At 40.2% G+C, this 27,758-nt stretch overlaps 1 protein-coding gene across 3 annotated transcripts in view; it reads right to left on the bottom strand.

Annotated features, from left to right (window-relative positions):
* Positions 1–27,758, bottom strand: part of LOC105492154 (inositol 1,4,5-trisphosphate receptor type 2) — a 493,933-nt gene that overhangs the window by 47,218 nt on the left and 418,957 nt on the right. For 2 of the 3 annotated variants that reach the window (XM_011759132.3, XM_071072008.1), the window contains 3 exons: positions 23,910–24,002; positions 11,999–12,129; positions 10,675–10,840 (listed from right to left, as the gene is read on the bottom strand). In XM_011759132.3, coding sequence (XP_011757434.1) covers positions 10,675–10,840; positions 11,999–12,129; positions 23,910–24,002 — 390 coding nt within the window. Of the gene's footprint in view, positions 1–10,674; positions 10,841–11,998; positions 12,130–13,092; positions 13,897–23,909; positions 24,003–27,758 lie in introns of those variants that run through there. The other variant, XM_071072009.1, reaches the window with a different exon arrangement.

Raw genomic sequence — 27,758 nt, 5'->3', positions numbered from 1 at the left:
ATGTTGCCCAGCCTGAAGACCCTTTTTAAATAATAAGATATAAAGCACAATAAGTAAAAAATCTGTCCCCAGTGAAGGGGTGACTTTTTATTTACATTATTGGATATCTGTATGGAAAATACCATAAAATTCTGCTGGCTAATGGCTAGGCCTCATCTTATTTGACCTATCATCAACTCAGCATGCCCAAATAAACTCCAATTCTCTTCGCTAAACCTGCTTCAACCACAGTCCTCCCATTTTATTCGATGGCAGCTCTGTTCTAGTTGTTCAAGCCAAAAGCCTAGACGTCATTCTTGAATCCTCTCTGCCTCTCACACACCACATCCAATCCATGTTGAAATGCTTTTGGCTCTACCTGCAAAATATATCCAGAATCTGACCACTTCTCATCTGCTCTGCTGCTACACTCTGGTCTGAGCCATTGTCATCCCTCATGTGTATTACTGCAGTAGACTCCCAGGCCTCCCTGTTTCCATCTTTACTCTCCACAGCCCATTCTCAACACAGCAGCCAGAGTGATCCTTTAAAAACCTAAGAGAAATAGTGTCTCCCTTCTGTTGCAAACCCAACAATGGCTCCCCCACCCCCTTGAAGACAAAGGTCAAAGTCCTTACAAGTGCCTACAAGTAGAGTTGCTAGATAAGCTACAGCATGGTCAGTTATGTTTGAATTTCAGATAACAATAAATAATTCTTTAGTATGAGTCCCATGCAATATGTATTTGCTAAATCCTATGTGACTTGGCCTCATAGCCACACTAACCTTACCTCTTACTATTCTCTCCCTTGCTACCTCCCATGCAACCATACTGGCCTCTTTGCTTTGTTTGAAACACAGGACCTTTGGACTTCAGGACCTTTGGAATGGTTGTTTCTTCTGATCACAAAACTCTTCTCACTGACATCTCTTTAACTAACTCATTCACCTACAAGTTTTTGCTGAAATCTCACCATCTCAATGTGGTTTAACTTGATCACCCTGTTTAACAACACAACCAATCCCTTCCTTTCTGCTGACCTTCTTGATCACCTTTTCTCTTTTCCTCTCTTTTTCTTATAGGGCTTACTACCTCCTTATAGGCTGAATATAGCCATATCAAAGTTGTTAAATTAAACTGGATTACATCTCTAAGATAAGGAGGTAAAATGACTGTGTAAGAAAAAGCCTGTCTGATAATCAGCAAAGAAAAAAGAAATGTTATTTCATCTAGCAACTTGGAAAAAATTTATTATGTTTATTAAGTATTGTGTTTGTCCTCTCACTAGAGTATAAGAGCCACCTGGGCAGATATATTTGTTTCTTTTCTTCACCAATGGTCCCAATAGCTCAGAATGATATTTGGTACATAGTTGGCACTCAATTAAATACTGATTGATTGAATTAAGAATGTTCTACTACTAAAATATTGTTCCACTAGAATGGCTATAACCAAAACCAGATAATAATAAGTGATGGTGAAGATGTGGAGAAATTAGAATCCTCATATACTGCTAATAGAAATGTAAAATAGTGCAGCTGCTACTTTGGAAAACAGTTTGGCAATTCCTCAAAGGGTTAAATAGAGTTACCATATAACTAAGCATACTCCACTCCTGGGTATATATTCAAGAGAACTGAAAATGTATGTTCACATAAAAACTTGTACATGAATGTTCATAGCAGCATTATTCATAATAACCAAAAATGGAAACAACCCCAATGTCCATTAATTGATGAAAGGATAAAATATGGTATATCCATTGACAGGATAATTTTTTACAATAAAAAGGAATGAGGCACCTATACCTGCTACAACATGAACCTTTAAAACATCCTACTAAGTGAAAGAAGCTAGTTGCGAAAGTCCACATATTATGGTTCCATTTAAATAAAATGTCCAATATAGGCAAATTCACAGAGGCAAAAAGTAGATCGGTGGATGGCTGGGGGGAGGTGGAGATGGAAGGTTAGGGATCAGATGATGGCTAAAGGGTATGGGGTTTCTTTCTGGGACAATGAAAATGTTCTAAAATCAATTATGGTGATGGATGCACAACTCTGAATATACTAAAAACCACTGAATTGTACATATTAAATGGATGAATTATATGGTGTGTGAATGATATCTCAATAGAGCTATTAATAACAAACACAAAACACTAAAAACAAACAAAAGAGAGAAAAACAAACCAAACAAAAGAGAGAAAATGTTAAAGTAGATTTCCCCAGAATTCAATTCAAACATCTACCAGTTGCAAGGTAATGAGGCTATAAAAATAAGGTTCTTACTATCAATTAATCTGTAATACAGTAGAGGAAACAGACAATTTGTGTTATATTCTGAAGAGGTATAAACTGCCAAGGGAGCATAAAGAAGGACAAAATGAATTCTGATGAGGGTCATTTTAAAAGGTTTCCAAGAGGTATAAAGCTTGAAAAATCCAGCCTCAGTACATGATTATGGTAAGTGGAGAAGAGGCAGATGGTAATAAAAGGTACTTGATTTTTATTGTGCACCTATTGATGCTGACAACTATAAAGATGTTTAAATATGCTATTATAATTACAGTAATCCAATCTGACCTTTTAGCATGTGAGGAAATAGATTCAGAATGATTCAATAAATTGCTCAAGTTAATACCCCTATTTAGCAGAAGAGTCGGTCAGTATTTAAATACAAATATTTCTGACTCTAAAGCCCATGTTCTTTTGCCATCTGGGCAGGAGAAATGGCATGGAAAAACCAGAGATGAAAGTACATGACCTGTTTGGGGAATGTCAGTTACTCTGGTGTGGCAGAAAGGGAACATTTGGAGATGCAGACGAAATGGTACATCTGGCAGAAACAATGGCAAGCTTTAAACTCAAAGCTAAGGCATCTGTATTTTATTCTGAAAGCTGCTTCTTCCTCTTCCTCCCCTTCCTCTTCTTCCTCTGCTTCTTCCTACTCTTCCTCCTCCTCTTCCTCTTCTTCTTCTTCTCCTTCTCCTTCTTGTTCTTTGACAGTCTTGCTCTGTCACCCAGGCTGGAGTGCAGTGGTGCAATCTCAGCTCACTGCAACCTCCGCCTTCCAGGTTCAAGCGATTCTCCTGCCTCAGCCTCCTGAGTAGCTGGGGTTACAGGAATGCGCCACCATGCCCAACTAATTTTCGTATTTTTACTAGAGATGGGGTTTCACCATGTTGGCCAGGCTGGTCTTAAACTCCTGACTTCAGGTTATATGTTTGCCTCAGCCTCCCAAAGTTGCTGAGACTACAGGCATGAGCCACCGTACCCAGGCTATTCTGAAAACTTCTGAGGAGAAACTAGTGTATTCAGAGATATACTTCAAGTCATTCCTGTGGCAGGATTCAGGGGAAGATTGGGATAAGAGACTGAGGATGCAAGACCCAGGCACCAGGGCAGTGGAGGGGGAAATGTAAAAGAGGGAAACTGGTTGTTCTTCATCTTCATAAGTTCTTGCTCTCTAAGCTTCATCATCCATTCTGCGGTTTTAGCATCATCTTGCTAATGTTTTCTCAATACTTATCCCCAGTATTGATCTTTCTTCTCAACTTCCATTCCTATTCCAGCTGCCAGCTGGATATATCCACCTGGATATCTTGTGGGGGATGTCAAACTTAGCTCGTCAAAAATTTGTTTCTTGAGCCCTCTTCTTCGCCTCTGTTAATGAAGTCCCCATTGACCAGAGAACTTAAAGTCATTCTTAGACTCAGGCACTGACATTCCACTCAGCACAGTTCTTGTAGAATGTTGCCTTTCTCATCATTTGCCAAATACACCAAGACACCTTCATCTACTCTCTTTTCTGCCTTCCAAGTATTCCTTCTTCAAGACTCAGCTCCCCCACTTCCACCACCGACTCCCACAGACACAACCAGCTGTTTGATCTTCTGGGCCCACAACACTTCACTATGAAAATGTGTCTGTTTCTATCTTAGCCTCTACCATTTTACTGTCTGACTCATTTTTGCATTACCAGCACCTGGCAGAATGTCTGGAGAACAGTAGGCACACAACTAAATTTGACAGAATAATTAAATAAATGAATAAGAGAGACTGAAGAGGCATTTTGGAATGAAAACTTGAAAGGACTTGATGCCCAATCAGAGGTATAGATTGAGGAAGAAGGAGAAATCAATAATGACTCTGAAGTTTCTGACTTGAATGACTTGAGTTTATGATAATATCGGCACAGCAAGATACCCTATCCTTAGAATAGGAATTTATTTTTATTTATTTATTTATTTATTTGAGACAGAGTCTCGCTCAGTCATCCAGGCTGGAGTGCAGTGGCGCAACCTTGGCTCACTGCAAGCTCCACCTCCCAGGTTCAGGCCATTCTCCTGCCTCAGCCTCCTGAGTAGTTGGGACTACAGGCACCTGCCACCACACCCGGTTATTTTTTTTTTTTTGTATTTTTAGTAGAGACGGGGTTTCACCATGTTAGCCAGGATGGTCTCGATCTCCTGACCTCGTGATCTGCCCGCCTCGGCCTCCCAAAGTGCTGGGATTACAGGCGTGAGCCACCGCGCCTGGCCTCAGAATAGGAATTCTGACTTGTCATCAAATCCTTTCTCCGTGCTGTTGTTTTGTCACACCTGGTCTTTTGACATCTCTTTCTTACCGGATTTTCAGCCTCTAGTAACTCAACGTTCATAATTAATATGGATGCAAGAGCTAATCTGTGTCTCTGCTTCCTGCTCAGCTCTGTCATCTGCTAATCATCGCCCTCCCACGGCCACCTTCTGGATCACTGGCTATTGTTTTTCTGAGTCAGGCTTCACTTTCAAACATCTGGACATTGTCTTCAAGGCTGGGAAAGTTCCAACTAGTCCACTGCCTGTCACAGAATCTACATCCTCTTGTCCTACTCTGGGTGTCCCTTGGCACACACCAGGAGCCAGTTCTCTCCTACTGTGGAGATTCTCTCCTTTGTTATTTGGTACTATGTCCTTCTTTGGATCACAACTTCACATCCAACTTTACCAAGAACCATTTCTAGACCAGTCACTATTTTACAGCCTACTAGCACAACCCCCAAATATACCAACCATTTAAATCATTCTTGTTAACTAAGTTCTCCTAACATATATGAGATGAATTATATCATTTGTGTGGTTGGAGCTTCTAGGAATGAATGAATATACATTATCATATATATCAGATATACACTATCATAATGCTTCTTATGTGTTTCTGATGAAGGTCCTTTAAGGGAAGAGAGCAGAAAATGTATATGTTTCTTTTACTGAGGTCCCAGAAAGTAGCAGCTAAAAGTACCTGAAGCCAATTATCCATTTTTTAAAAAGTTTCTATTTTATTTTAAATATTCACACTGAATTTGCTCTATTTTATGATAATCTGTTTGTTCTAGTATAAAAATACTATTTAAGATTACACTTAGGTTAAATTACCTAAGTGTTCCCTCAGATTTTTGAATAAATGTGAAGCTTCTAGAAAACAGACAATATTGATCTTACATCTCTTTGAGCATCCTGCGATGTCACCCTATATTCCTGTGGGCAGCACTCCACAGAAACAATACCCTGCATGTAACAAAATCTGGAGCAACCTGGAATCAGCACACCTGCTGTCTGCAGTACATACGATCTCAGTATTTTATCTTCCTTTCGTAGATTATAAGCCAGACAAGTATAGAGACAGTATCAGCCTGAGGCTGACTTATTGTATAGTCATTCATTAAGCAAATATTTACGGATCTTCACCAATACACATTATAAAAGTGAAAAAAAAAATGGATAAGACATGGATCTGGTTCTCTTAAAGAAGAGAAATTAACATGTGTTGAGGGCAGACCTTCAGTTAAGCCTCCTGCTAGAGATTTTGATATACATGATCTCATTTATACTTACCACAACACCAAACCGTGGCATTATATTCTTCATTTTCCAGGTGAGGAAACAGTAGCTCAGGATGATTAGAAATTTGGCCAAGATCACATAGCTAGGATGTAGAACCAGTGTAGACCTATGACTACTTGACTATAAAGTTCATGCATTTTCTTTGATGTGAGAATGCATGGCATCCAGCAGAGGTGATCAGACAACAGAAATATGTACAGTGCCATATCACTAAGTGCGATGTGAGGAATTTAGGGGCAGATGTGTGAGATCAGAGAAGACTTCTAGAACAATGGCATTAGAGCTGTGTCTCAGAGCGTAGGAATTGGGGCATTCCAAATGAAATTGTTCTCCCACAACTAAGAATACATGGAGAGTCTAGGAAGTTAAAGGTAAGTAATGTAGTTGCCCTGGAACTTGAGCTATAAATGGGAGAATGGTGGGGGAGAAGGTAGGCAAAAAAAGAAGGGGCCAGATTGTGGGGTAGCTTAGATGCCAGGAAAATTAGAGTTTCAGAGTTATAGACTGTGCAATGTTATTGATGGCTTTTTGAGTAGGGAAATGAATAATTCAAACTGGAAAAATTAGTCTGGCAACACTAAGCTGGCCATTTGGGGTTGTGAGCCAGGGTTAGCCTGAAAAACTAAGATGTGGCTGTGGGAATGTGTGGAAGGATGTGGGTGAGATTGTGAAAGTGGATTCATTAGCACATGGTAGCTAGGGCACCTGGAAGAGAAAAAAGGAGATGCTAAACATGATGGTGTGGTTCCCTCAGATAACTGAAGGCACTGTGGGATATTATTAATAGCTATATGCACGTCAGGATAAAGAGCTAGGCTTGAGGGGGGAGACGGAAAGGGATGATGCACTGGCTTCAGACATGGCCGGTTTGGCTGCCAGGAAGACATGCCTGTCTAACTGTCCAGTGAGCGACTGAAAACAGAGGGGAAAGCCTGGGGAAAAGGTTGGAGCTGAGCGTGCATACTTGGCAATAATCTGCATAAAAGTGATGTCAAAGAGGAGGACAGAGAGAAGAGACAAGGAGTCAAGGGCAAAATCAAAACCTCCTATTATGGGGTTTTGAGAGAAGGAATAGGACCCTGTGACCAAGAAAAAGCAAGCAGAGGAAGAAGAAAAGGTCAGCGGGAAGTTAACAGTGAGATTCAAGAACACTTCAGTTTGTTGACGACAGTTATTATGATGTTTAAAGGAATTTATAGGTGACTGGCTTTTTAATAACTGTGAAAGCCAAAGAGAATTCTGACTGTGAAGGGAAAGCTTAGAGGAGCAGGAATCATGGGTAAGCAATGGGCTTAGGTTGCTGTTCATGTTTTTCGTTAAAACATAGGAGACAATATCATGTCTTAGAATGAGGCTTCCAGCCTCTGGTCCATTCTTCCAAAGAGCATCTCTCTCAGAGGTAGTGTACCAACATGATGATGATCACGACCATGAAGAAAAGGGCATAGAGGAAGAAGCAGTGCAAAAGAAAGACCATGAGATACACCGAGAAGTTTCCGAGGGCAGCGTCATTCTCCTGTATGGGACTCACTTTTCTAAACAACAGCTTGGCCCCATAACGCTATACCCTTCCACCAGGATCTGTCCTTGGCTTGGTTATACTTGAATGAGAACCTGTCACTTTGTCATTTTAGAATAGGATAACTGAATGGACTTTTGAGTTAGGTAGTCCTCTGTTCAAATCTTGGCTCTTCTGCTTACTAACTGGATGTTGATGGGAGCCAAGTCTCCGTTCCTATGTTTGTAAAGGGGTGGTAATATACATCATACATAGTATCAAAATAAATACCTAAGTAAAAAGCCAGAAATGTAGTAAGTATTCAATAAATAATCATTTAAAAAAATGTTTATGATGAGGCTGAAAGGGGACAGAGCTCCAGGTGAGGTGACCCAAGGGAAGAGAGGATCATCCTTGGAAAGGCTGAGAAGAGAAGAAAGGAGACACACATACATCTATTGTGAAGAAATGGAGGTGGTGATAGTTGTCACATAAAGAAGAGAAAAATAGAAAAAAATACAGGGTATGGGTTATTTTTCTATAAAGGTAGGAGGAGGTATATTTATCTTACAAGGTTGAAGGAGTGTCCTCTCAGCCTCTTCCCCAAACCCCCGAATTGTATGACATCTTCCTTGATTACATCTCAATTTTGCTTTCCCCATCTAATTGAGACATTAAACAGAAGACTCTTGGATCACTCTCAGTTTCCTTCTAGCAAATCTCTACTCAGCACTGCACAATCCACTCTACCTGAATTCACCAAAGCCTCCTAAATAAGAAATCAGAAGGCTTTTTCAGACCATGTTACTGGCTTTCTCTGCTTGGAGAGAGTTGATAATGAATTCATTTCTTTCCAAATTGTTTTCTCCCCTCTCTTCCACAGGCCACCCCTTCCTGGCTCTCCTCACAGTATTCTGACTTGGTACTCTGAGTTGTTGGTGTGTGCTCCTCTTTCTCTTCTAACTCTTCAAAGCTGGGGCTTTCCACTTGTAGTCTCTCTGCTTCTCGTCTCACTTGGACACCCTCCTCCACACTCCAGATTTCACTATCACATATAGGCTGAGGATTCCCCAGTTAAGTCTCCAGTGAAGACTCAATCTCTGAGGCTCAGACTCATGAACTGACCTGTGCTGTATCCCTCTGGGGTGGGTCAGTATACACCTCAATTTCAGGATTCTCAAAGTTAAACTCAGCATATTCCTACCTAAATTGTTTTTTTCACCTATTCTCAAGCTTAATCGCTTGTTAGTATTACCATCCGCTTGGGCACCCAAGCTGTCTTTCATATCCTTTCCTAACCATCAAGATTTAAAGATGTGATCTCCTAAATATTTCTTGACTTTTTCTTCTACCCTTAATACTGCCACCACTAACTCTCCTGCTTTCGTTACCTTTCACTTGGACTGTGGTAATGACCTCCTACCTGATGACTCTGCTTCTGGTACTGTTTCCTGATGAATGACCTCCCAAAGCTGCCACAGTGCTCTAAAACAAAAAAAAATTAGACCCTGCACTGTTCTACTTAAAATTCTTTAATGGTTCATCTTCCCCAGTAAGTCCGGATGATAAAGTCCAAGCTGCCTAACATAAAAGGCCACATGTGGTCTGGCCAATCTCCTCTCTTAGCGTGCCCTGCTCTGAAGTTTATGTCAGAAACACTGAGCTGCTTTAGAGTAAGTGAAGGCCCTTGTACTGTTCTTCCACCTCCATGACTTTGCTTGTCCTGGCCTTTCTGCTTGTATTCACTTTGATCTGGCAACCTCTCCCTTTCATCTTTTACCACCAGCTCAGTTACCATCTCTTCTAAAGGCTTTCCTGACTCTTCTTTCTCACTCCCTACCCCACCCTGGAGAGGTATCTCTCCTCTGGGTACCTGCAGCTTCCTGTAAACTTCTCTACCATTTCCTTCCATGCATGAGATAGCAAGGCTATTTATTGGGTTTGTATCCCAAAATAGATCGTGAACACACCAAAACAGGGAATGACTACTTTCTATTTGTTTCCACTGAATATAGCATATTATTTTACATTATCACCTGGTACACCTTCAACTGTTGGAGGAAGGTAGAAAAGGTTTGGAGAGCCACTGAGGTGAGTAAGTCACTCAACAAAAGTTGAACCAAGGAGAGAATGAAATGTATTGAGGGCCCAATCTATTACATAGAGTAATGTTGTAGTGAACCCCTTAGGCTTGTTTTGTGACTATCACCAAAAGATTTTTTTCAGCCTAATGTGGAAACAAGGAAGGTGACTGAAACCTAGAGTGGGTGATCACCCAAAGAGGAGGATAGATTCTAGGGTGCCAAGAGACCAGCTACAAAGACATCTGAAGCCAGAAAGAGGTGGTGGGTACAGAGAAGAGGGCAGAGCCGAGGGGGATGATGAGGGCAGCGAGAAGGAAGGAGAAGGCTGTGTACACTGGGAGAGATGATGATGGGAGAAGGGGAGGGGAGTGATGTGTGTGTGTGTATGTGTGTGTGTTTGTGTGTGTGTAAGAAGACAGAGAGAGAGAAAGAGAGAGAGAGGAGAGAGAGAAATTAAAAACTGAGAGAAGGGCCAGGCACGGTGGCTTACACCTGCAATCCCAGCACTTCGGGAGGCCAAGGTGGGTGGATCACCTGAGGTCAGGAGTTCGAGACCAGCCCAGCCAACATGGAGAAACCCTGGCTCTACAGAAAATACAAAAATTAGCCGGGCGTGGTGGTACACGCCTGTAGTCCCAGCTACTTGGGAGGCTGAGGCAGAAGAATCAGTTGAACACAGGAGGCGGAGGTTGCATGAGCTGAGATCGTGCCACTATACTCCAGCCTGGGTGACAGAGCAAGACTCCATTTCTAAATAAATAAATAAACAAACAAGCAAACAAACAAACAAACTGAGAGAACACTCAGTTCAGAATCCAAAACATAGTGATGTCAGTGAGTAGAAGTTCAAGCTGCTGGAAAATCATATTCGGATTCATATTCTAACAAAATTAAATATCATTCTGTTGTGTAATAAATATGTTAATGTGATTAAAAGCCTGTTTGCCAGTTGGTGAAATCTTTTGGCATTTTGCATCACATTTCTATAGTCAGAGAATCATGTAAATCATAGAAATAATGACAGGATAGCTTTGGGGTATAATTCCTTTCTCTATTTATAGAAGCAGAGAATTCCAGTCTAATGCTCAGTTACATAATCTGAATTTTATCCAGCCTTCATTTTGAAATAATTTTTCCAAAAGCATGAAAAATAAAAATCCCTCTAGCCCCTCTTTCCTGCAAACAGTTTATTCATCTATTATTTTAGCATCTGCAGAACACTTACCACAGATGAAACAAGTTGTCTTTAGAATTTCTTCTTTTTTCTGTTTTTCACTTCTGAGATCAGCAAAAGTGTCGATGATAACACCAAAAATCAAGTTCAGAACAATAATGATAACAATGAAATAAAAAAGAAGGTCATAAACCACTCGGGCAGCAAACAAGGGCTCCTGAAATAAAAATTAAAAAAAAAATGTGTGTGTGTAGATAGATATATACATGTATATGTATATATATGTGTGTGTGTGTGTGTATACACATATATATACACACACACTTTCTAGGCATATTGATTGAGGACACTGTCCAGCATAGAGAATATATTCAATAAATGTTTGCGAAATGAATATAAATAGTATCCCAAGTTGGAAAAATAAGGCTCACTTTCCATCTTTACTTGAAGTGTTGTAAGAAAAACTTCCTAGCCTATTTCCAGAACCACTTAAATTTCTCTAGGAGTGACACATGTCTTTCCCACAATGGTGGGACTTTGCTTTCTTTAGAAATGACTTTATTATGCCATTCTGCTAAATGCATTTTGGCACAGTGGTCTCCTATCCCAGACATTGTAGAAAAGGTAGTTAAATGCCAATTCCAAAATTCAGTGATTAGGGAGCTAAGGAGGACCTAATGATCTGTCAATTTCTGGAGTAGGCTTTATCTCAGCCATACAGTGTCAAGTATATACAGCTCCTTCTTATTTCTACCTGAGGAACAGTATTAAAATGCAAATTAGAGACCATGCAATCCAGTTTTTTAACTGAAGAGGAACCTGAGGTTAAGAGGTTAGATGACTTGACAATATGATACAACTGGCCTGAGCAGAGCTAAGATGCTTCAAGCTCCCCGCCTGGCACTTGAGATTTTCCAGCTAGTGAGAAATGTTTCCACTTTGCCATTTTAATATATGAAATCCTGTTAGAATTGGCTCAATTGTATTTATCATGGATAAATGATGGAGGCTATTCCTATGCAGAATCAAAGAGTAAATCTTCATGCTCAAGAAACCTGATAGGCAGGTTTATGTTATTTATGTAATAATCAACTCCTATATAAAGTTCCCAGTCATGATTTCATTGCTGTAATGCAATACACAGATTAACTTGGAAACACTTCACCACTCTACAAACACACAAAGAATTGTAGTACATTAGCTGTTTCCATGTAATCCTAGCAAACAATTAATTGGCTTTAACAGCCATGGCTATACTTTTAAAGCAAATGGTACAATATATTATCCTGAAAACCAAACCCAAATTATAAATGCTGCGAAGAAATGTTTAAAAAAAAGATGTGCTTCCTGAAAAAATACTTTTACTCTGGCTTACATCTTTTGATGGCCTTCTTAGCACATCCCCCACACCACCACCGTTCCTGAGGCCCTGGTTCAGCACAGTGACAATGCACATAAGGAGAGTGTCACACGTCCTTTCAATTCCATCTTCATACTCTTCATCAGCTAAAAAACACAGAAGTATATGATATAAACTATGTAAAAATATATAAAATAAAATACACATAAAATGAAATATACATACAATAAATACACATACATATACATAAGTATGTATATATACACATATGTAAATATACATAAAATAAACATACATAAAAGATACATACAAATATATAAGAATATATTATTAAAAACAGTGTAGCAAACTTACGTTTAAAAATATATACTGTTACCTCCTTCTAACGGGCTATTTCTAATTGTGCCATGACACAACTTTTGAAAGTCACACAGCATCTGTTCCATATGTGGCAGCACATGACTGACACATAATAATGAAGCCACATATATAATGTCCTCAAATATTTTATTCCTTCTATAGGTGGAAAATAACAGGACGAAAAGCACAAAACATAAGGCGCACATTCGTTGTGCTTGTTATGGTAGGAAGACATTGTGGCAAAACCTGGAAACACAGCCATGTTACCAAGGAGGCAGAAGTACTGCAGGGGAAAGAGCGTGAACAAGGAAGTGTGCTTGGCTTCCAGTTCTGCTCTGTTCCCGCACTGGGACTTGGGCAATATTAGGATCCTCATCTGTAAAATGGGGAGAGCTGTCTGGGGGTGACACTCTTCAGAGGGTTGTTTAAGAATTACATTTAGGGGTCCAGGGGCAGTGGCTCATGCCTATAATCCTAGCACTTTGGGAAGTCGAGGCGGGTGGATCACTTGAGGTCACGAGTTCGAGACCAGCCTGGTCAACATGGAGAAACCCCATCTCTACTAAAAATACAAAAATTCGCTGGACATGGTGGTGTGTGCCTATAATCCTAGCTACTTGGGAAGCTGAGGCAAGAGAATCACCTGAACTCAGGAAGTGGAGGTTGCAGTGAGCCAAGATCACGCCACTGCACTCCAGCCTGGGTAACAGAGCAAGACTCTGTCTCAAAAAAAAAAAAAAAAAAAGAAAGAAAGACAAGTAAAGAAAAAATACATTTAGGGTACGTAAAATATTATACTTTGCACAGAAATTGGCATACACACAATAGTTGCTTAAAAATTGGGGCAGATATTATTTCTTTATTGCGGTTAAGTGTCTAAGCTTTCTTGAGGACCAACCTGGAGTTCTTGATAAGAAGCACAATGTATTTATGTAAAAAATTCTATTTAGGGATGAAGGGGGAAAGAGAAAAAGATGCAATGTGAAAGAAAAATTCCTATTCTTATTTTGTTTAAAGGTATTGGTATCCAACTTGAAACATAATTTCTTAGCCATTTAAAATAGTGAAAAATTAATACTAAGTTGGATATTAGAATCAGAAATTCCTAACACTGGCAAATGACCAGAAATGTAATTTTCTCACCACAAGGTTAAAGAACCACAGGGGTGATAAATTTTGGGATTATGCAGCCACAATATGCACGTCAAGGCATGAGTATAAAAACAACAAGAACAATTCAGTCCAACTTTATCTACATGCTTCATGCCTACAGTACCTTTGATACTTTGTTAAGAAAAGGCTAATTGTCCTCTTCTGAGCCGACTTTATTTTAACATCCTACGGATAAGGGATCCTGATATTTTTACTTTCTTTGGAGCTGTTTCCTTTCAAAACATGCTGGAATACACCTCGAGAGGAGGGCTGAAGTCAGAGACGAAGGCGCGAGTTCAAAATGCAGCATCAGAGACGTCAGCAGAATCTGTGCTTGGTCACTTACCTTAGTACCGAGTCCAAGGCATATTCTGATTTAAACAGCAGGAGAACTAGAACTCCTTTGGAGGAAGGAGAAATGGGGAAGAGGTAGGGCCTGTGGTGAGAGCAATCAGAGCAGCAGGGCAGACAAGGAAGCCAGACCAAGGGTGGGGGAAGCTCAGTCTGGAATGTGCTAGTGAGGTTCCCCCATACACGGCAGTAGATGCCAACATGATGGCTGAGAAGAATATGAGGAAAAAGAGTCAGAAATGTGTAAGAGAGCAAAAGGAGCTTTTAAGGGGAAAATCATTTTCCAATAATCAGGTCAAGTGGAGCATGTCTACATGCTACTTTGCCACAACTGGACTTTCCATCACTGCCGTCTATCTAGTGTCACGATCTGCATTCATTTATTCATTCAGGAACTACCTGGTCATGTCACAACAAGTGTTTGCTAAAGGCTTAGTAAATGTCAGATTAATCAGCACGTAAACACTACAGGAGAGGGTTTCTACCTCTCTCCAAGAATTTAGAAATAAGATTGTTCTCTAAGAGGTGAGCTCAGTAAAATCCACACACAATTCATGTGATTAGCCATTGTGAAATAAAAGGAATTGGCTGAAAATCTATAATGAGAGAATTTGTTTTCTGTGTGGCATGTAAATGAGAGGAGAACACCCCGGTCAGGTCAATGCCAGCAATCATCCTGTTCAAGATAATCAGTACACAGGCACGCTGATTTTATAGAGGAGCCTCTATGCCTTCGGTTAATAAGGTTTACCTTCCTGAGATGCAGCCACTCTCAATATGGTAAGCCAAGTTACCAGGCATCCAGCCTGAAAGTCAGGCTCTGAGTCATGGTAAATTCATCTAGTAAATGCCACCTTGTGGTTACCTGTGTAATCAGCTGGCCTTGCCCATGCCACACCTGCCTCCTTTCACTACTCCAGCAGCCGCTGGATGAGATGCTAGGAATATATGGGAGAAGGACGGAAGTGTCCCATCTGCAGAAAATTTACAGTCCCTAGGAAAGGTGGGTCAGCAGCTGAACAGGGGCAGTGCAGTATCACAGGATGCTGCGGAGGCAAAACAGATGCACATCTCACAGACGGGGGCATCAGTATCCTGAAGGGGGTATCACCTGAGTTGGATTTTGAAAGAGGGTCATGATTGGCCAGTAAAATCAATGAGGGAAGACATTCCAGGCCTTTGTTCATCCCGTGGATGAACAAAGGCAAACAGGCACGAAAGCATGTGGGGTGTTTTGGGAAACTCAGGAAGTTGGGAATGACTGGGACTTTGGTAAACGCAGAAGGGTGTGGGAGGTGTGAGAAGAAACGCAAGAGGGTACCAGGTCATGAGGAGACTCATACATCAAGCTGAAGAATTTAAACTTAATCCTGAAATTAGGGGGAGGCACTGGAAGACTTTCAACAGGGTAAGGTGGCTTTCCAGCTAGTTGGTGAAACAGTACAAGATAAAACACGTACAAGACAAATTCGCATGCAGTAAAAGACACAGAAGTGGAAGCCAGGCATGGTGATACACATGTGTAGGCTCTGTTACTCAGGAGGCTGAAGGGGGAGGGTCACATGAGCCCAAACGTTGGAGACTGCAGTGAGCTATAATCACACCACTGCACTCCAGCCTGGGTGACAGAGAGACTCTGTCTCTTAAAAAAAAACCCCAGAATTCTCAGCAAACTATCACAAGAACAGAAAACCAAACACCGCATGTTCTCACTCATAGGTGGGAATTGAACAATGAGAACACTCAGACACAGGAAGGGGAACATCACACACCGGGGCCTATTGTGCGAAGTGGGGATCGGGGAGGAGGGAGGGATAGCATTAGGAGATGCTAATGTAAATGATGAGTTAATGGGTGCAGCACACCAATATGGCACATTTATACATATGTAACAAATCTGCACGTTGTGTACATGTACCCTAGAACTTAAAGTATAATAAAAAATTTTTAAAAAAGGAAAAAAAAAACAAGCAAACAACAAACAAACAAAAATGCAGAAGTAGCAGTGATGCAAAGAGATAGAAATAGGGAGAGAAACTGTACACAGATAATTAGAGGGGAGTCCCTCTAATTAATGTAGACTCTATATTAAGTAGTAGAATTGAGTTTGCCTTGACTCGTCAATGTTCTAAGACTTGAGTAGAAAGGCATTTCACATGCCAGGGACAGAACGCCCCAGAGGTAGAAAAATGTATGCTTGTATGACGAACAGCAAATAAACCAGTAAGTATGGGTGAGAGGAGTGGAAGACGAAGCTGGAGCAATAAACTGGGAGCTCTCTGTGAAGCTGTAGGGAGTTTGGATTTTATTGGGCAGGTAATGGAGCATCATGGAAAGCCTGAGTTGGGGTAGGGGAGGAAATATTCAAGGCGGGGATTTCTGACAAATAGTCTAGGGGTGATATACTGGATGAATTGAAGAGGAAAGAATGACTGGAGGTGGAAGGTCCACTTAGGAGGCAGTTGCAATAATTCAGGCATGATGTTCTATGAGCCTCAACTAGGGTAATGGGAGAGAAGAGGCAAAGGATGAATGAAAGGAAGCCGATAGAACTGTAGGCAGAAGGGGGAAGGCAGCATTAAATACAACTCTGAGGCCTCCCAGCCATGGGTGACTTAGGAGAAGGATCGTCCCATTAGACCATATAAATAGGCCATTTAGAAGGAAGAACTGGAAGTAGGGTGTTTTGATGAAGGCAAGGAAAGCATCTCAGATGATTTGTATGTTTATAGAATGAGAAGACGATAAAACATTTTTAAACATCAGAGAGGACAAGAGAGTTCAGAGGATACTGTGATCCAAATTAAGGAAGACAGTAATTTTAAAGATGTCAAAATTGCAGAATAGTCAAAGGCAATGAGAAGCAAAGAAACGGTCACTGGATTAAACAATAGGGTCATCAGGAAACAGTAGGAAGAAGGCAAATAGTAGAGAAAAAGCCGTGCAGAAATTAAGGGAGAGAGGGTCGGTCAACTGTTTTACAGAAAAATTTGGCATTAAAGAAAGGAGACTAGTAGGATATGAGTTCTGGGGAATAAGAAAACCCAGAGGAAGGTTGAATTAGGACCTAAGATGTGTGTAGGAAGAGAGAGAGAGAGAACAGATGATGACAAGGAAAAGATTTCAGAGGTAAGAACAATGGTCCAGTTGATGGTGGCCATGAAGTAATGATAAACACAGGGGTAATTATAAAAGAAGGGAGAGGGCCAGGTGCAGTGGCTTATGCCTGTAACCCCAGCACTTAGGGAGGCTGAGGCGGGCAGACTACCTGAGTTCAGGAGTTCAAGAACAGCCTGGCCAACATGGTGAAACCCTGTCTCTACTAAACATACAAAAATTAGCTGAGCATGGTGGCACAAGCCTGTAATGCTAGCTACTCAGGAGGCTGAGGCAGGAGAATCACGTGAACCTGGGAGGCAGAGGTTGCAGTGAGCCAGGATCGTGCCATTGTACTCCAGCCTGGGCAACAAGAGCAAAACTCCATCTCAAAAAAAAATTAAAAATTAAAAATTAAAAATGTAAAAAAAAGAAGGGAGAGAACATATTGCTTACAAACAAAAGGAAAGAATTAGTGAAAATAGACTTTTAATGTGGAGACATTTAAAAGACCTAAATATACACCTATGAAGGACTTAGAACAGTGCTTGGCGTATAGTTGGGATTCAATACATTCTAGCTATCGCAATTATCCTTACTGAGAGATGGTAGTTAAATCTTATGAAAAGTTTTGGTTTTAAAACAATCAACAAATTCTATGCTTGAATTCTATGAGGTTAAATAAAATCCTCATTTTCAGTTGACTAGTAAAATACAGTATTTTTTCTTAATTTATAATGCAAATAAAATCTTTTAGATGAGGGAAGGAATATATATTTTATATATATATTTTAGTGGCTCTATATTTTAGTGGCTCTAAAACAGTTCCCTCTAATCTGATGTGTTAATCTATAAATTTTAAAAAATATTGGCCATGCTTGAATAACAGTATTTAATAATGCCATTTTTCTGCTTTAATAATTAAATTATTCAGTGTTATGTTTTCTTAGAAAACAAGGGATTGTCGCTGAGACTCGTTTGAAAGTATGAATGCAAATGGACACCTCTTGTGGGTGGAACACCTGAGGTCAGGAGTTCAAGACCAGCCTGGTCAACATGGTGAAATACCTTCTCTACTAAAATACAAAAATTAGCCAGGTATGGTGGCACATGCCTGTAATCCCAGCCACTCAGGTGGCTAAGGCAGGAGAATCACTTGAACCCGGGAAGTGGAGGTTGCAATGAGCTGAGATTGCGCCATTGTACTCCAGCCTAGATGACAGAGCGAGACTCGGTCTCAAAAAAGAAAGAAAGAAAGAAAAGAAAGAAAGAAAAGAAAAGAAAAGAAAAGAAAAGAAAGAAAGAAGGAAGGAAGGAAGGAAAGAGAAAGAGAGAGAGAAAGAACAAACCTCGTGCTTGTTAGTCTTAAGCTTTAATTATAATCAATTCATTGGTGGAAATGCTGATTTTAAAAATTTCAACTAGATCCAAACTGTCAGTACTGCTGGAAAAATAAATAAATAACAAGAAATAAAAATTTTAACGAGAAAAAAAAAGTAAAACACTGGGGACCCAGTGGGAAGCGAAAATGTAGAATGCATTAAGGCTGGCCGGTTTCGGTATTCATCAATCTTTTCTATTAAAGTAAAATACCCAAACATATTAAATTTGAATTATTCATAAATGTTAAGTGTCTGTGAACTTTGTCCTTTTTCCTGTACATTCAAATGATTTTTACTTGTAAAATAACTATAATTGTGTTTTGTAAATTGTTGCAAAAAGGCCTTGGTTTTTTTAAGGTGAATATTTTTGTTCAGGAACCAGGGAGGTCTGCAGCAAATGAAATATGAACTTTTTTTTTTTTTAAACACAGTTGGTTGCCAGTTACTGTGTGAATTTTCTGGCACTGGGACAATGACCTTCCCTGCATCCACAGGAGCCCTCCGAGGGAGCTGGCAACTCTGCCTCCTAGTCACCGTGAGGCTTGTTATTAAGCTACTGTGTATGTCTGCGCCTTTTGTAACATGGACCTGCTGTCCACAAGGTAACAAACTAAGGCTGTCACAGATGCACACTAGGGTTTGCAAGTTAAAATTTAATCCTGGTCTTAGACATAGAAGTTATTTTTAAATTTAAGTGACACATGCTGCACAACAAACCCCAGGTTCTAGCTTTCACTCTACTTTTGCAGTTAACTACATGCAGTCAAAATTTAAAAGTGGCAAAGGCTAGCAGATCAAATCCATAACATTTTCAAACAGATGAATTTTATCACTCACAATGCCAAATACAAAAAGTGTATGGGAGAAAGAGTAGATTAATACAGGCATTCCTGTATTTTCATTACTGATGGAGGAATACTCCCCAATTGTGAAAAGCTATTGCCACCATCTCTGGCTTCCAGCAGTATCTGTGACACACCTCCAGAGATGAAACTCCTCCACTCTCCAGATGGAATGCTCGCTTTCCTCCCTACTCTGGCAGCTATCCTTACAAAATCATCTCCACCTCTTCCCCCAACTCCTAGCTCTGCTGCAGCCTAAAAGATGGAGACCTTCTCCAATGTGCCTGGGAGGAACAAGTCACCATTTGTCCATAGGAAGGAGAAATGATGTTCTTTGTGTAATATATTAGGTGAAGTGCAGGTTATAGAGGGTTTCCTGGGAAGCCTTTTATAAGAGTTTGTATTCAGGTTCATGAATAACAGTTTATCAAGCTTAACATTATTAATATTTTGGGCTGGATGATTCTTTGTTGTGGGCTGTCCTGTGCAATGCGGGATACTTGGCAGCTTCCCTGAACTCTACCCACTAGATGCCAGTAGCACCCCATCCCAGTTGTGACAACCAGACATGTCTCTAGACATTGTCAGATGTTCCTGGGGGGTTGGGGTAGGGGTGGGGACAAAATAAACTCCAGTTCATAAATATGTAATAAAGAATATTTATATTCAAGAAATTGCCTTTAGTAGGTATAAAGAAAGGATTAAAGAAAATCTATCCAAACATACTCAGTGAAATGAAATAATCTCAAATTTTTGTTAGGGAAAAAATAATTTATAGTGATCCTTTAATTTGGAGGCAATAAGACAGAAGGTTGGAACCTAGGCTTTGAAATCTATGTCGATATATATTGACTAACTACCTATGTGATCTTGGCAACCTATTTAATGCCTCTTTCCTTAGGTCCTTACCTAAAATGTAAGGATAACTAGTAGTATCTATCTATTTCACAGGGTTGTTGTGATAATTAAGTGACATAATGCACACAATGTGCTCAGCACAGTACCTGAAATGAGTAAGCCTTCTCCACATCCTTGAACATGTCTCAGGGCGTTCACTCTCGGATGTTCCATGTGCCCTGAACACACTTCTCCCTCCTCTTGGCCTGACTAGTTCCTTCTCATCCTCCAAGTCTCAACTTAAGTAATTCCTCTTAGAAAGGTCTCTCTGTCGGCCGGGCGCGGTGGCTCACACCTGTAATCCCAGCACTTTGGGGGGCCGAGGCAGGCGGATCACGAGGTCAGGAGATTGAGACCATCCTGGCTAACACGGTGAAACCCCGTCTCTACTAAAAATACAAAAAATTGGCTGGGCATGGTGGCGGGCGCCTGTAGTCCCAGCTACTCGGGAGGCTGAGGCAGGAGAATGGTGTGAACCCGGGAGGCAGAGTTTGCAGTGAGCTGAGATTGTGCCACCGCACTCCAGCCTGGGCGACAGAGCAAGACTCCATCTCAAAAAGAAAAAGAAAGGTCTCTCTGTCTAATCTCCCAACAGCCAATCTCTATTGTGATGATCAGCCATAGCACTGCTAGTAATACTCACCTTATCTTATAACTTTTTATGTTTCCCTTACTATAAGTTCTATAAAGGCCAGAATCATGTTTGTTTATTCAACACTGTGTCCTCAACATCTAGCATGGTGGCTGGCCCAGAGTAGGGGCTCAACAAATGTAACTATATGAAAGAATTAATGAAGGAATGAATATACAAGGCTTTTATTATATTATCATCCTCATCATCAAGGTTTATACCGAGTAGACTTAACTACTCTCCTGTTTTCTAAAAGTATTTACTTTTTAAATTTTAAGATCAAAATGTCACAATAGTATTAACATGTGAAATAATTACAATAGACCATTTGGTTGAGCATCAACAGTCATGCCTGGGGAGCTGTATAAAGCCTAACATTTGCAGGATTACACAGAGCTGGGCAGTTAACCATCCTGGGGGAGTCTCACACTATGAATGACCTGGAAGACCTCATTCTACGAGAGTGGCCCTGGCGGTTCTCTCTGTCTGTGCCTTGGGAGCCCTGGCTACCACACTGTGGGTGAGACTCAGATCCTCTTCTGGGCCCACTGGGTCAGCCCTCTCTGTACACTCTGGAAGAAGGAATACTAACTTTGTTGTTGGTTCACTAGCAAAGCAATATTTTGTCTTGAAATCAAACCACAGTTAAAGTATATTTGCTTTAAAATAAAGGAAACAATAGTAAAGAAATATTCAGAGAGAGAAGACCAATGCAAGCATAGGGCCACTGATACTTGGAACCATGTTGTTAAAATGAAATAATAAAAAGTTAATAATAAACTTTTTAACATATTATTTTTCATACTCTGTTAAGGGGGAAAATGGTGAATTGAAAAAGAAATAAATACTGATGACAATCATTTGAACTCTGAGGTGGCCAAAGAGATCCCAAGAGTCATTTAATTTTACCCAGCTATTTCAACTATGTTCAAGTTTTCAAAATATCTCTTTTTAAAAAGTGATTTTTTAAAAAGTCATGGATAATGATGGAAAATGAGGGACACCTGTAGAGCTGAATTTGAGACTGTGACAGACCCTGCAAGCTGATGAAAAATGCTGTTTGACACCAAGATAAGATACTAAAGTGGATCACTAAAGAGACAGCGTGAGTTAGGACCAACCCACGCTATCAGCGCATTCAGTACGTGTTCAGACTAACCTCAAATTAGAAACGTAGCAGACATCATGTATCTGGGCTTTGGCAAAAAGTCTTTGATAAAGAGTCTCATGATATCATTTCAAAAAGATAGAGAAACATGGGCTGAATGATATTAACAGTTTATTTAAGAGAGATTTCTATGCAACTGAAGAATTGCACAAAATGCAACCGTGTCCATGTGAGAGCATGTTCTAGAGCTTAGCACTGCGCTGCTGTCCTGTGCATTTCTGGCACCTTTAATGGAAATCTTCTAGAACAGAGGCTGGCAAAAAAAAAAATTTCTGTAGCCAGATGGCAAATATCTTAGGCTTACATACAGTTTCCCTCACATGTTTTTCTCGAAAAATAAAAATAAAAATTTTACAATCATTCTTAGCTCTAGGGCTGTATAAAACTAGGGCAAGTCATATTTTCCCATGGGACATAGTTTGCCATCTTCTGTCTAAGGGTGTGTCAAACTTGAGGACATGAAGGAGAATAAATATATTGCTTGACAGAATCAGGATCCATACAGACACCGTGAGGCTCGTGGCACATTAGAACTGGAAGGGACCTGAAACCTGGAGATGATCTGGGCAAAGACCTCCTGATCTATTCACTGGTCAAACTGGGATATCCTGGGATTATGGGCTGGCAAAAATATATAGAAAAAAATGCATGGGCTTCTATTTGAAGTCCCAAACTCCTAATTATATGAGAACAGGGTGGCTGTTTATGACTTGACAGTTGAACCAGTGAAGGATGGCATTTTAGCCAATGGTCAGCCAAATATGGGTCAAGAGTGTGATGTGGTTCTAAACTCCAGTATCCAGAATAAGATAGCACCTTTCAACTGCTTGCCCTGGAGTGTCATGGCAGTAGTCACTGTTACAGTATGTGAGGAAGGTTGAAGAAATTGGAGGTGTTTAGACTGGAGGATGCAAATAACAGGATTTTACAAACTGCAGAGCACAATAATGCTATACGAGTCAAGAATGAGCTGGTTCTTATTGTGAGCCTTGACTGGGAGAGCAGGCAGCAGGGGAGAGAAGTTCTGGTGACAGCTGCCCACAGTGCCTATGGCTGCTGGGACACTGGATGGAATGTATTTCAGGTGCTTAATTCTCTCTTTAGGTCAAAAAGCATAAAATATTTGTCAGTAGAAGGGTCTATTCATTATTCCTCAATCAATAGTCCAACATCTCAAGGAAAAGGACGTTTAGGAAAGAAAGCACTATCATTATGACCAGACAAACAGTGTGGTCCCAAATGGAAACTGGGGAACTCCACACCTACACTATGCTTAACTCTTTCTTCCCTTATCTGTCCTAAGTCTAACTTTGCCTTCTGTAGATACAACACATCAACTCCTACTAAATCTGCTCCTTTTTGTATATGACAACCCTTGAGATATTTGAAGACATAAACTCCCTAAATCTTTGCTGCTTCAGGAAACAGATCACTAACTTCTACAGTTCATTAAATATCACACATGCCATAGTTTCCAGACTGCCACATCCTATGAGATCAATTCATAGTTTAAAAAATTATTTTTGTATGTGTGGTTCCATTTGATCCTGTGGAGGAAGGGAAAGTTTCATTCTCATTCTCTCTCTAGAGAGAGAGAGATAGGCAGGCAAGTCATCTGAACAAAGTCCAGGAAATTTGCATAACTTGTCCAAGACATACAGCTATAGGGTGTGAGGTCCAGGATTATTACCAATTCTTTTGAGTTATAAGCCCATGCTCTTCCCTATCCTGTGTTAAAGGCTACACAGCTAAAAGGGACTCAGTGTGGTTTGCAATATGGTAATAGAATCTTCAGCAGCACATACCACAGGGTAAATGTGCTGAATCCTCCTGAATAGAAACAATACAAGGGACAGGAGAGGGGTACAGAATGACCAATGTGGGAATCTTTTCTCCAGTTCAAATCATCTTGGTTCTTTTACCCTCTATTCTTCTATTTCAGTCCATCATGAAATTTGTAGAGCAACTCCCTAAGACGTAATAATATTTACCAAATAAAACTTCAGAGATATCAAGTTCATACTGACCCAGAGTCCTTTATACTAACCTGTATTTGAAGCTGGAATTGTGGGTGAACAGTTCTCCTTGGCACATGCTTCCATCATGGTAGTTAAAGTCATGGTAGGCACTTGATGACTGCCTAAGAAAATACAAAGTAGTACATAATATAGAGTCAAATATGCACCTGATGAAAACTGAACCTACAGTTCTAAAGATATGTAAATTAAAGCCATTCATACTACAACTTAGCTGTGTTCCTAAAGTCCTAGGAAGTTAGTATGGAATTCTGAACACAGTTTTGCCTATTGAAGCAATTTTATAAATGGAGAATAGGTTCATAGCCCAACCCACTAAAAGGCTTTTATACCTTTTTTAAGTGGTTGAGATAAAGTATTAATACTGTAGACCTTTACAACCATGTGTAATAACGTTTCTATGCGCAAACTCATTCAGGGTTCTGACTTGGGATGCCAGGAACGTATTTCCCTCAATGCAGTTAGCAGTCCCTGAGCCCTAAGCCACTGGTCCCCACAGCTGAGGCAGGGACTGCTGCTGGTAGTGGTTCTAATGGTCAGGTACAGGCTCTAGGGAACTAAGGGCATCATATGCCTTGGGGAGCAAGAATCTTCTGCCAGATCTGTGTTCAGGATCTTCTGTTCTTCCATAGTCCCCAGGAATCTATCTGCTTCCTGGCTCACCACCTATTTCCCTGACCCAGAACAGAATAGAAAATAGGCACCCTCCTATTCGTATGAAACAATGTTTCGTTTTTAAAAGTGTTTCTGTTAGTAACAAATATGAAGTAAAGAGGTTCCTCTCAAACCTATTTTTCACATAGAGCCATCAAGGGAAATCTTTATGATGGAGAGACAAGAGTGGATCCAACAAAGGTTGTAGCAGTATTGGCGTGCATTTCCCAGCAATGCCACACCATGGTTACCCTGACTCTGACTCATCAGCTGAGATGGGGTAGAAGTGGCAAAGGAAAGCTGGAGTTTGGAGGAAACATGAGGAGGCAGAGTGAGGCTGAGAGAGCTAGTGTCCTCCCCAGAAAGGGTCCACAGATTTACCTCCATCCCCTGAGGGTGGGCACATCTCCATTAGCCCTGAGTTGAGGGTGGGTGGGTGTGGGGGTCAGAAAGTGAGAGGAGAGGAGTATGCCCTGTGGCCATTCCCTTACTTAAAGCATTCCCTTACTTACTGAAGCATGCTGCTAGGCTCCACAGGCCCAGAGCTGAGGCTTGGGAGAACAACTGTCAACTAGAGGACATGGAGATAAATCTGTGGACCCTACAATTGAATGGAGAGAGTGAAGTACAGATTTTTTAAAATGTAATACATTAGAGGAGGAAGAAGTGAATTCTAGGAGGGGGAAAAAAAACAGGAAGCTTTTTGGAAAAGGATCCATCTAAAGGAGTCATAGGACTTAGATTCATCAAGGTAAGGCAGGGAGCAAAGGGGGGATTCCAGGTGCAACTTGTCTGACAAAAGGCGCAGAGGTCAACAAAGGCATGGACCAGCCAGAGTGACCAGAGCTACCAGCCACTACTTTAAACCAAGAACCCCACATCCAGTGCAGATCCAAAGGCTGTGAACCAATGAGAGACAGTGAGAGCTGTGGTTGGAATGAATAATTTGGGCAGGCAGAAGAGAGGCTGCAGGTGGGGAAGCTACATGGCGGCTCCTGCAGAATTCTGGGTGAGTGGAAATGAAGGTGAGAAACAGAAGGGTGAGAAACAGGAGAGTGGCCCTGAAAATGGGGAAGAGGGACAGGTGTGGGTGAGAGAAACTATCACCTCCACTTCTCAACACATCCTTCTCTCCAAGTTCACAGACTTTTCTAAGACACCAATTTCCTGATCATTGCTCAAGTGGCAGCTACTTCATCTATCAAGCCAGATTCCTCTGGTCCTACAGGCAGGATCTGTGTTTCCAATGGCATTTGCCAATTACCCATCCTCTCCTCTCACAGGACCCTGTGATGGCTTTACCATTCAGCTTTAGAACTCTCAACCTCTCCCCGTTGCTCCCACCAACTGGTTTTCTGATCTTTTCTTCTCATTCGCTAAAGAGTTGCATACTTCTCTCCAAATTTCACTGGCTACCCAGGGGTGTTCTCAATAATGTCACTCAATATACAGTCAACTTTGCAAGTAAATACTGTTCAATACATGAAAGAATAAACTTAGCTCTGTGTATCAATAGAGACAATATATGGCATTAGACATGAAATTTAAAATATTGTGAAAACAAGGGTGTTTTTCCTAGGGCATCATGTCATGTATAATCTCAATCTATGAAACAAACACTCTTAATCTATGAATAATCAAGGGTTTTTAACAGTTAACTTTGTTAACTGTTCCCATATGCTGGGTTTTCATCGTATTTATAAAATCTTATTTAACAGCATTCTATATGAATGTGCATATATTTTTAATAAAGAGCTTGAAACTTCTGGTCTACTGTTGTCCATTTTGTAAAAAACAAAAAAAAAAAAGAAAAAAGGCATTTCTCCAAGGAAAATATTTATATTCATAATACAATGATAACCAAGTTACTTTTTAAAGAGCACAAAATATTTGCCACTTGATTCATAAGACAATAACTGCTGCACGCATTTTGAATTCATAAATTATGATTCAGCTTTAGACTCAATCTGTACTGAGTTACTCAATGTCATCATGCCTCAAATCTAGTAAGTAATTAATATAATTAATGTGGAGGTTTTGGGAAGCAGACAGTCTATATATATATATACACACACATACATACAAACACAGGTCCCTATATTTACACCTGTAAAGTTCTGGGAAAAGTAACATTTAAGGAAGAAGAACAAGAAAGACAGTAACAGAAAATACTTTATGTTCTTGTGAATAAAGAATAATACCTAGGTATAAAATTCAGGACAGTCTCAAGTTTAATAACTTCCAGTCCACATATATGATGTTTCCATTCTGTGCTTCGATGACTGAGACTTACTAATAGACTTAAATGCCATAATCTAAGAAAGATACTACCATATATCATCAATTTAGTAATTAAGAAATGTTTGTTAAAGGCAAGAGAGAATACCATTTTCCAGGCATCACTAATTAAATCCTAGTTTTATATTTAATGGCTTGAGGAGAAAGAGTGTCATATTTTGGTTTCCATTCTCTACAACCCATAGTCAACAGAATCACCCAGAGAAACCATTAGCAAAGCGCAGAACTATGATTTCTACCCAGCAAAGCAGGAGAGGAGGAAAAAGAATAATAAACTTCGGAAGCTTAACCAAAACAATACAAGGTAGGAAAGGGGGAAAAACACTTTAGAAAGCTCAATAAATAAATCAAAATAACACAGAGAGAATAAAGCCTAACACCACAGGAATCACATTGATTATAAATGGATGGTGTCTAACCAGTAGCAACAAAAATAAAGAGAGTATAAAAGTTCTGAAAGTCACACACTGATAGATTTGGCCCATTAATCCCAATATTTTGAGTATGTCTTCTTTGTTTTGCTCAATATTTTGAGCAAATTTCTTATGATCTGGTGGTTTCAAATCAAAGCATTTATCATTTTCAATTATTTAAGTATAATATTATATACTATGATCAAACATGTATGGAATAATGATTGTGAATGATGCTAGCTGTTACTTTTGGGGAGACAGGGAAAAAGAGGAAGAAAAGATTTTTAAAGTTATTATCCTGCACTGAGTTGTTGACTATCTTTTGGATGGGGGGGTGTCCTCAGCTTTATTGAAACTTTTTTGTTTGTTTGTTTGTTTTGTTTTGTTTTTTGAGATGGAGTCTTGCTCTGTCGCCCAGGCTGGAGTGCAGTGGCCGGATCTCAGCTCACTGCAAGCTCCGCCTCCCGGGTTTACACCATTCTCCTGCCTCAGCCT

Source organism: Macaca nemestrina, chromosome 10 (assembly GCF_043159975.1).
Source record: "Macaca nemestrina isolate mMacNem1 chromosome 10, mMacNem.hap1, whole genome shotgun sequence".
Lineage (NCBI taxonomy): Eukaryota > Metazoa > Chordata > Mammalia > Primates > Cercopithecidae > Macaca > Macaca nemestrina.
This window is presented reverse-complemented; position numbering and strand designations above follow the sequence as displayed.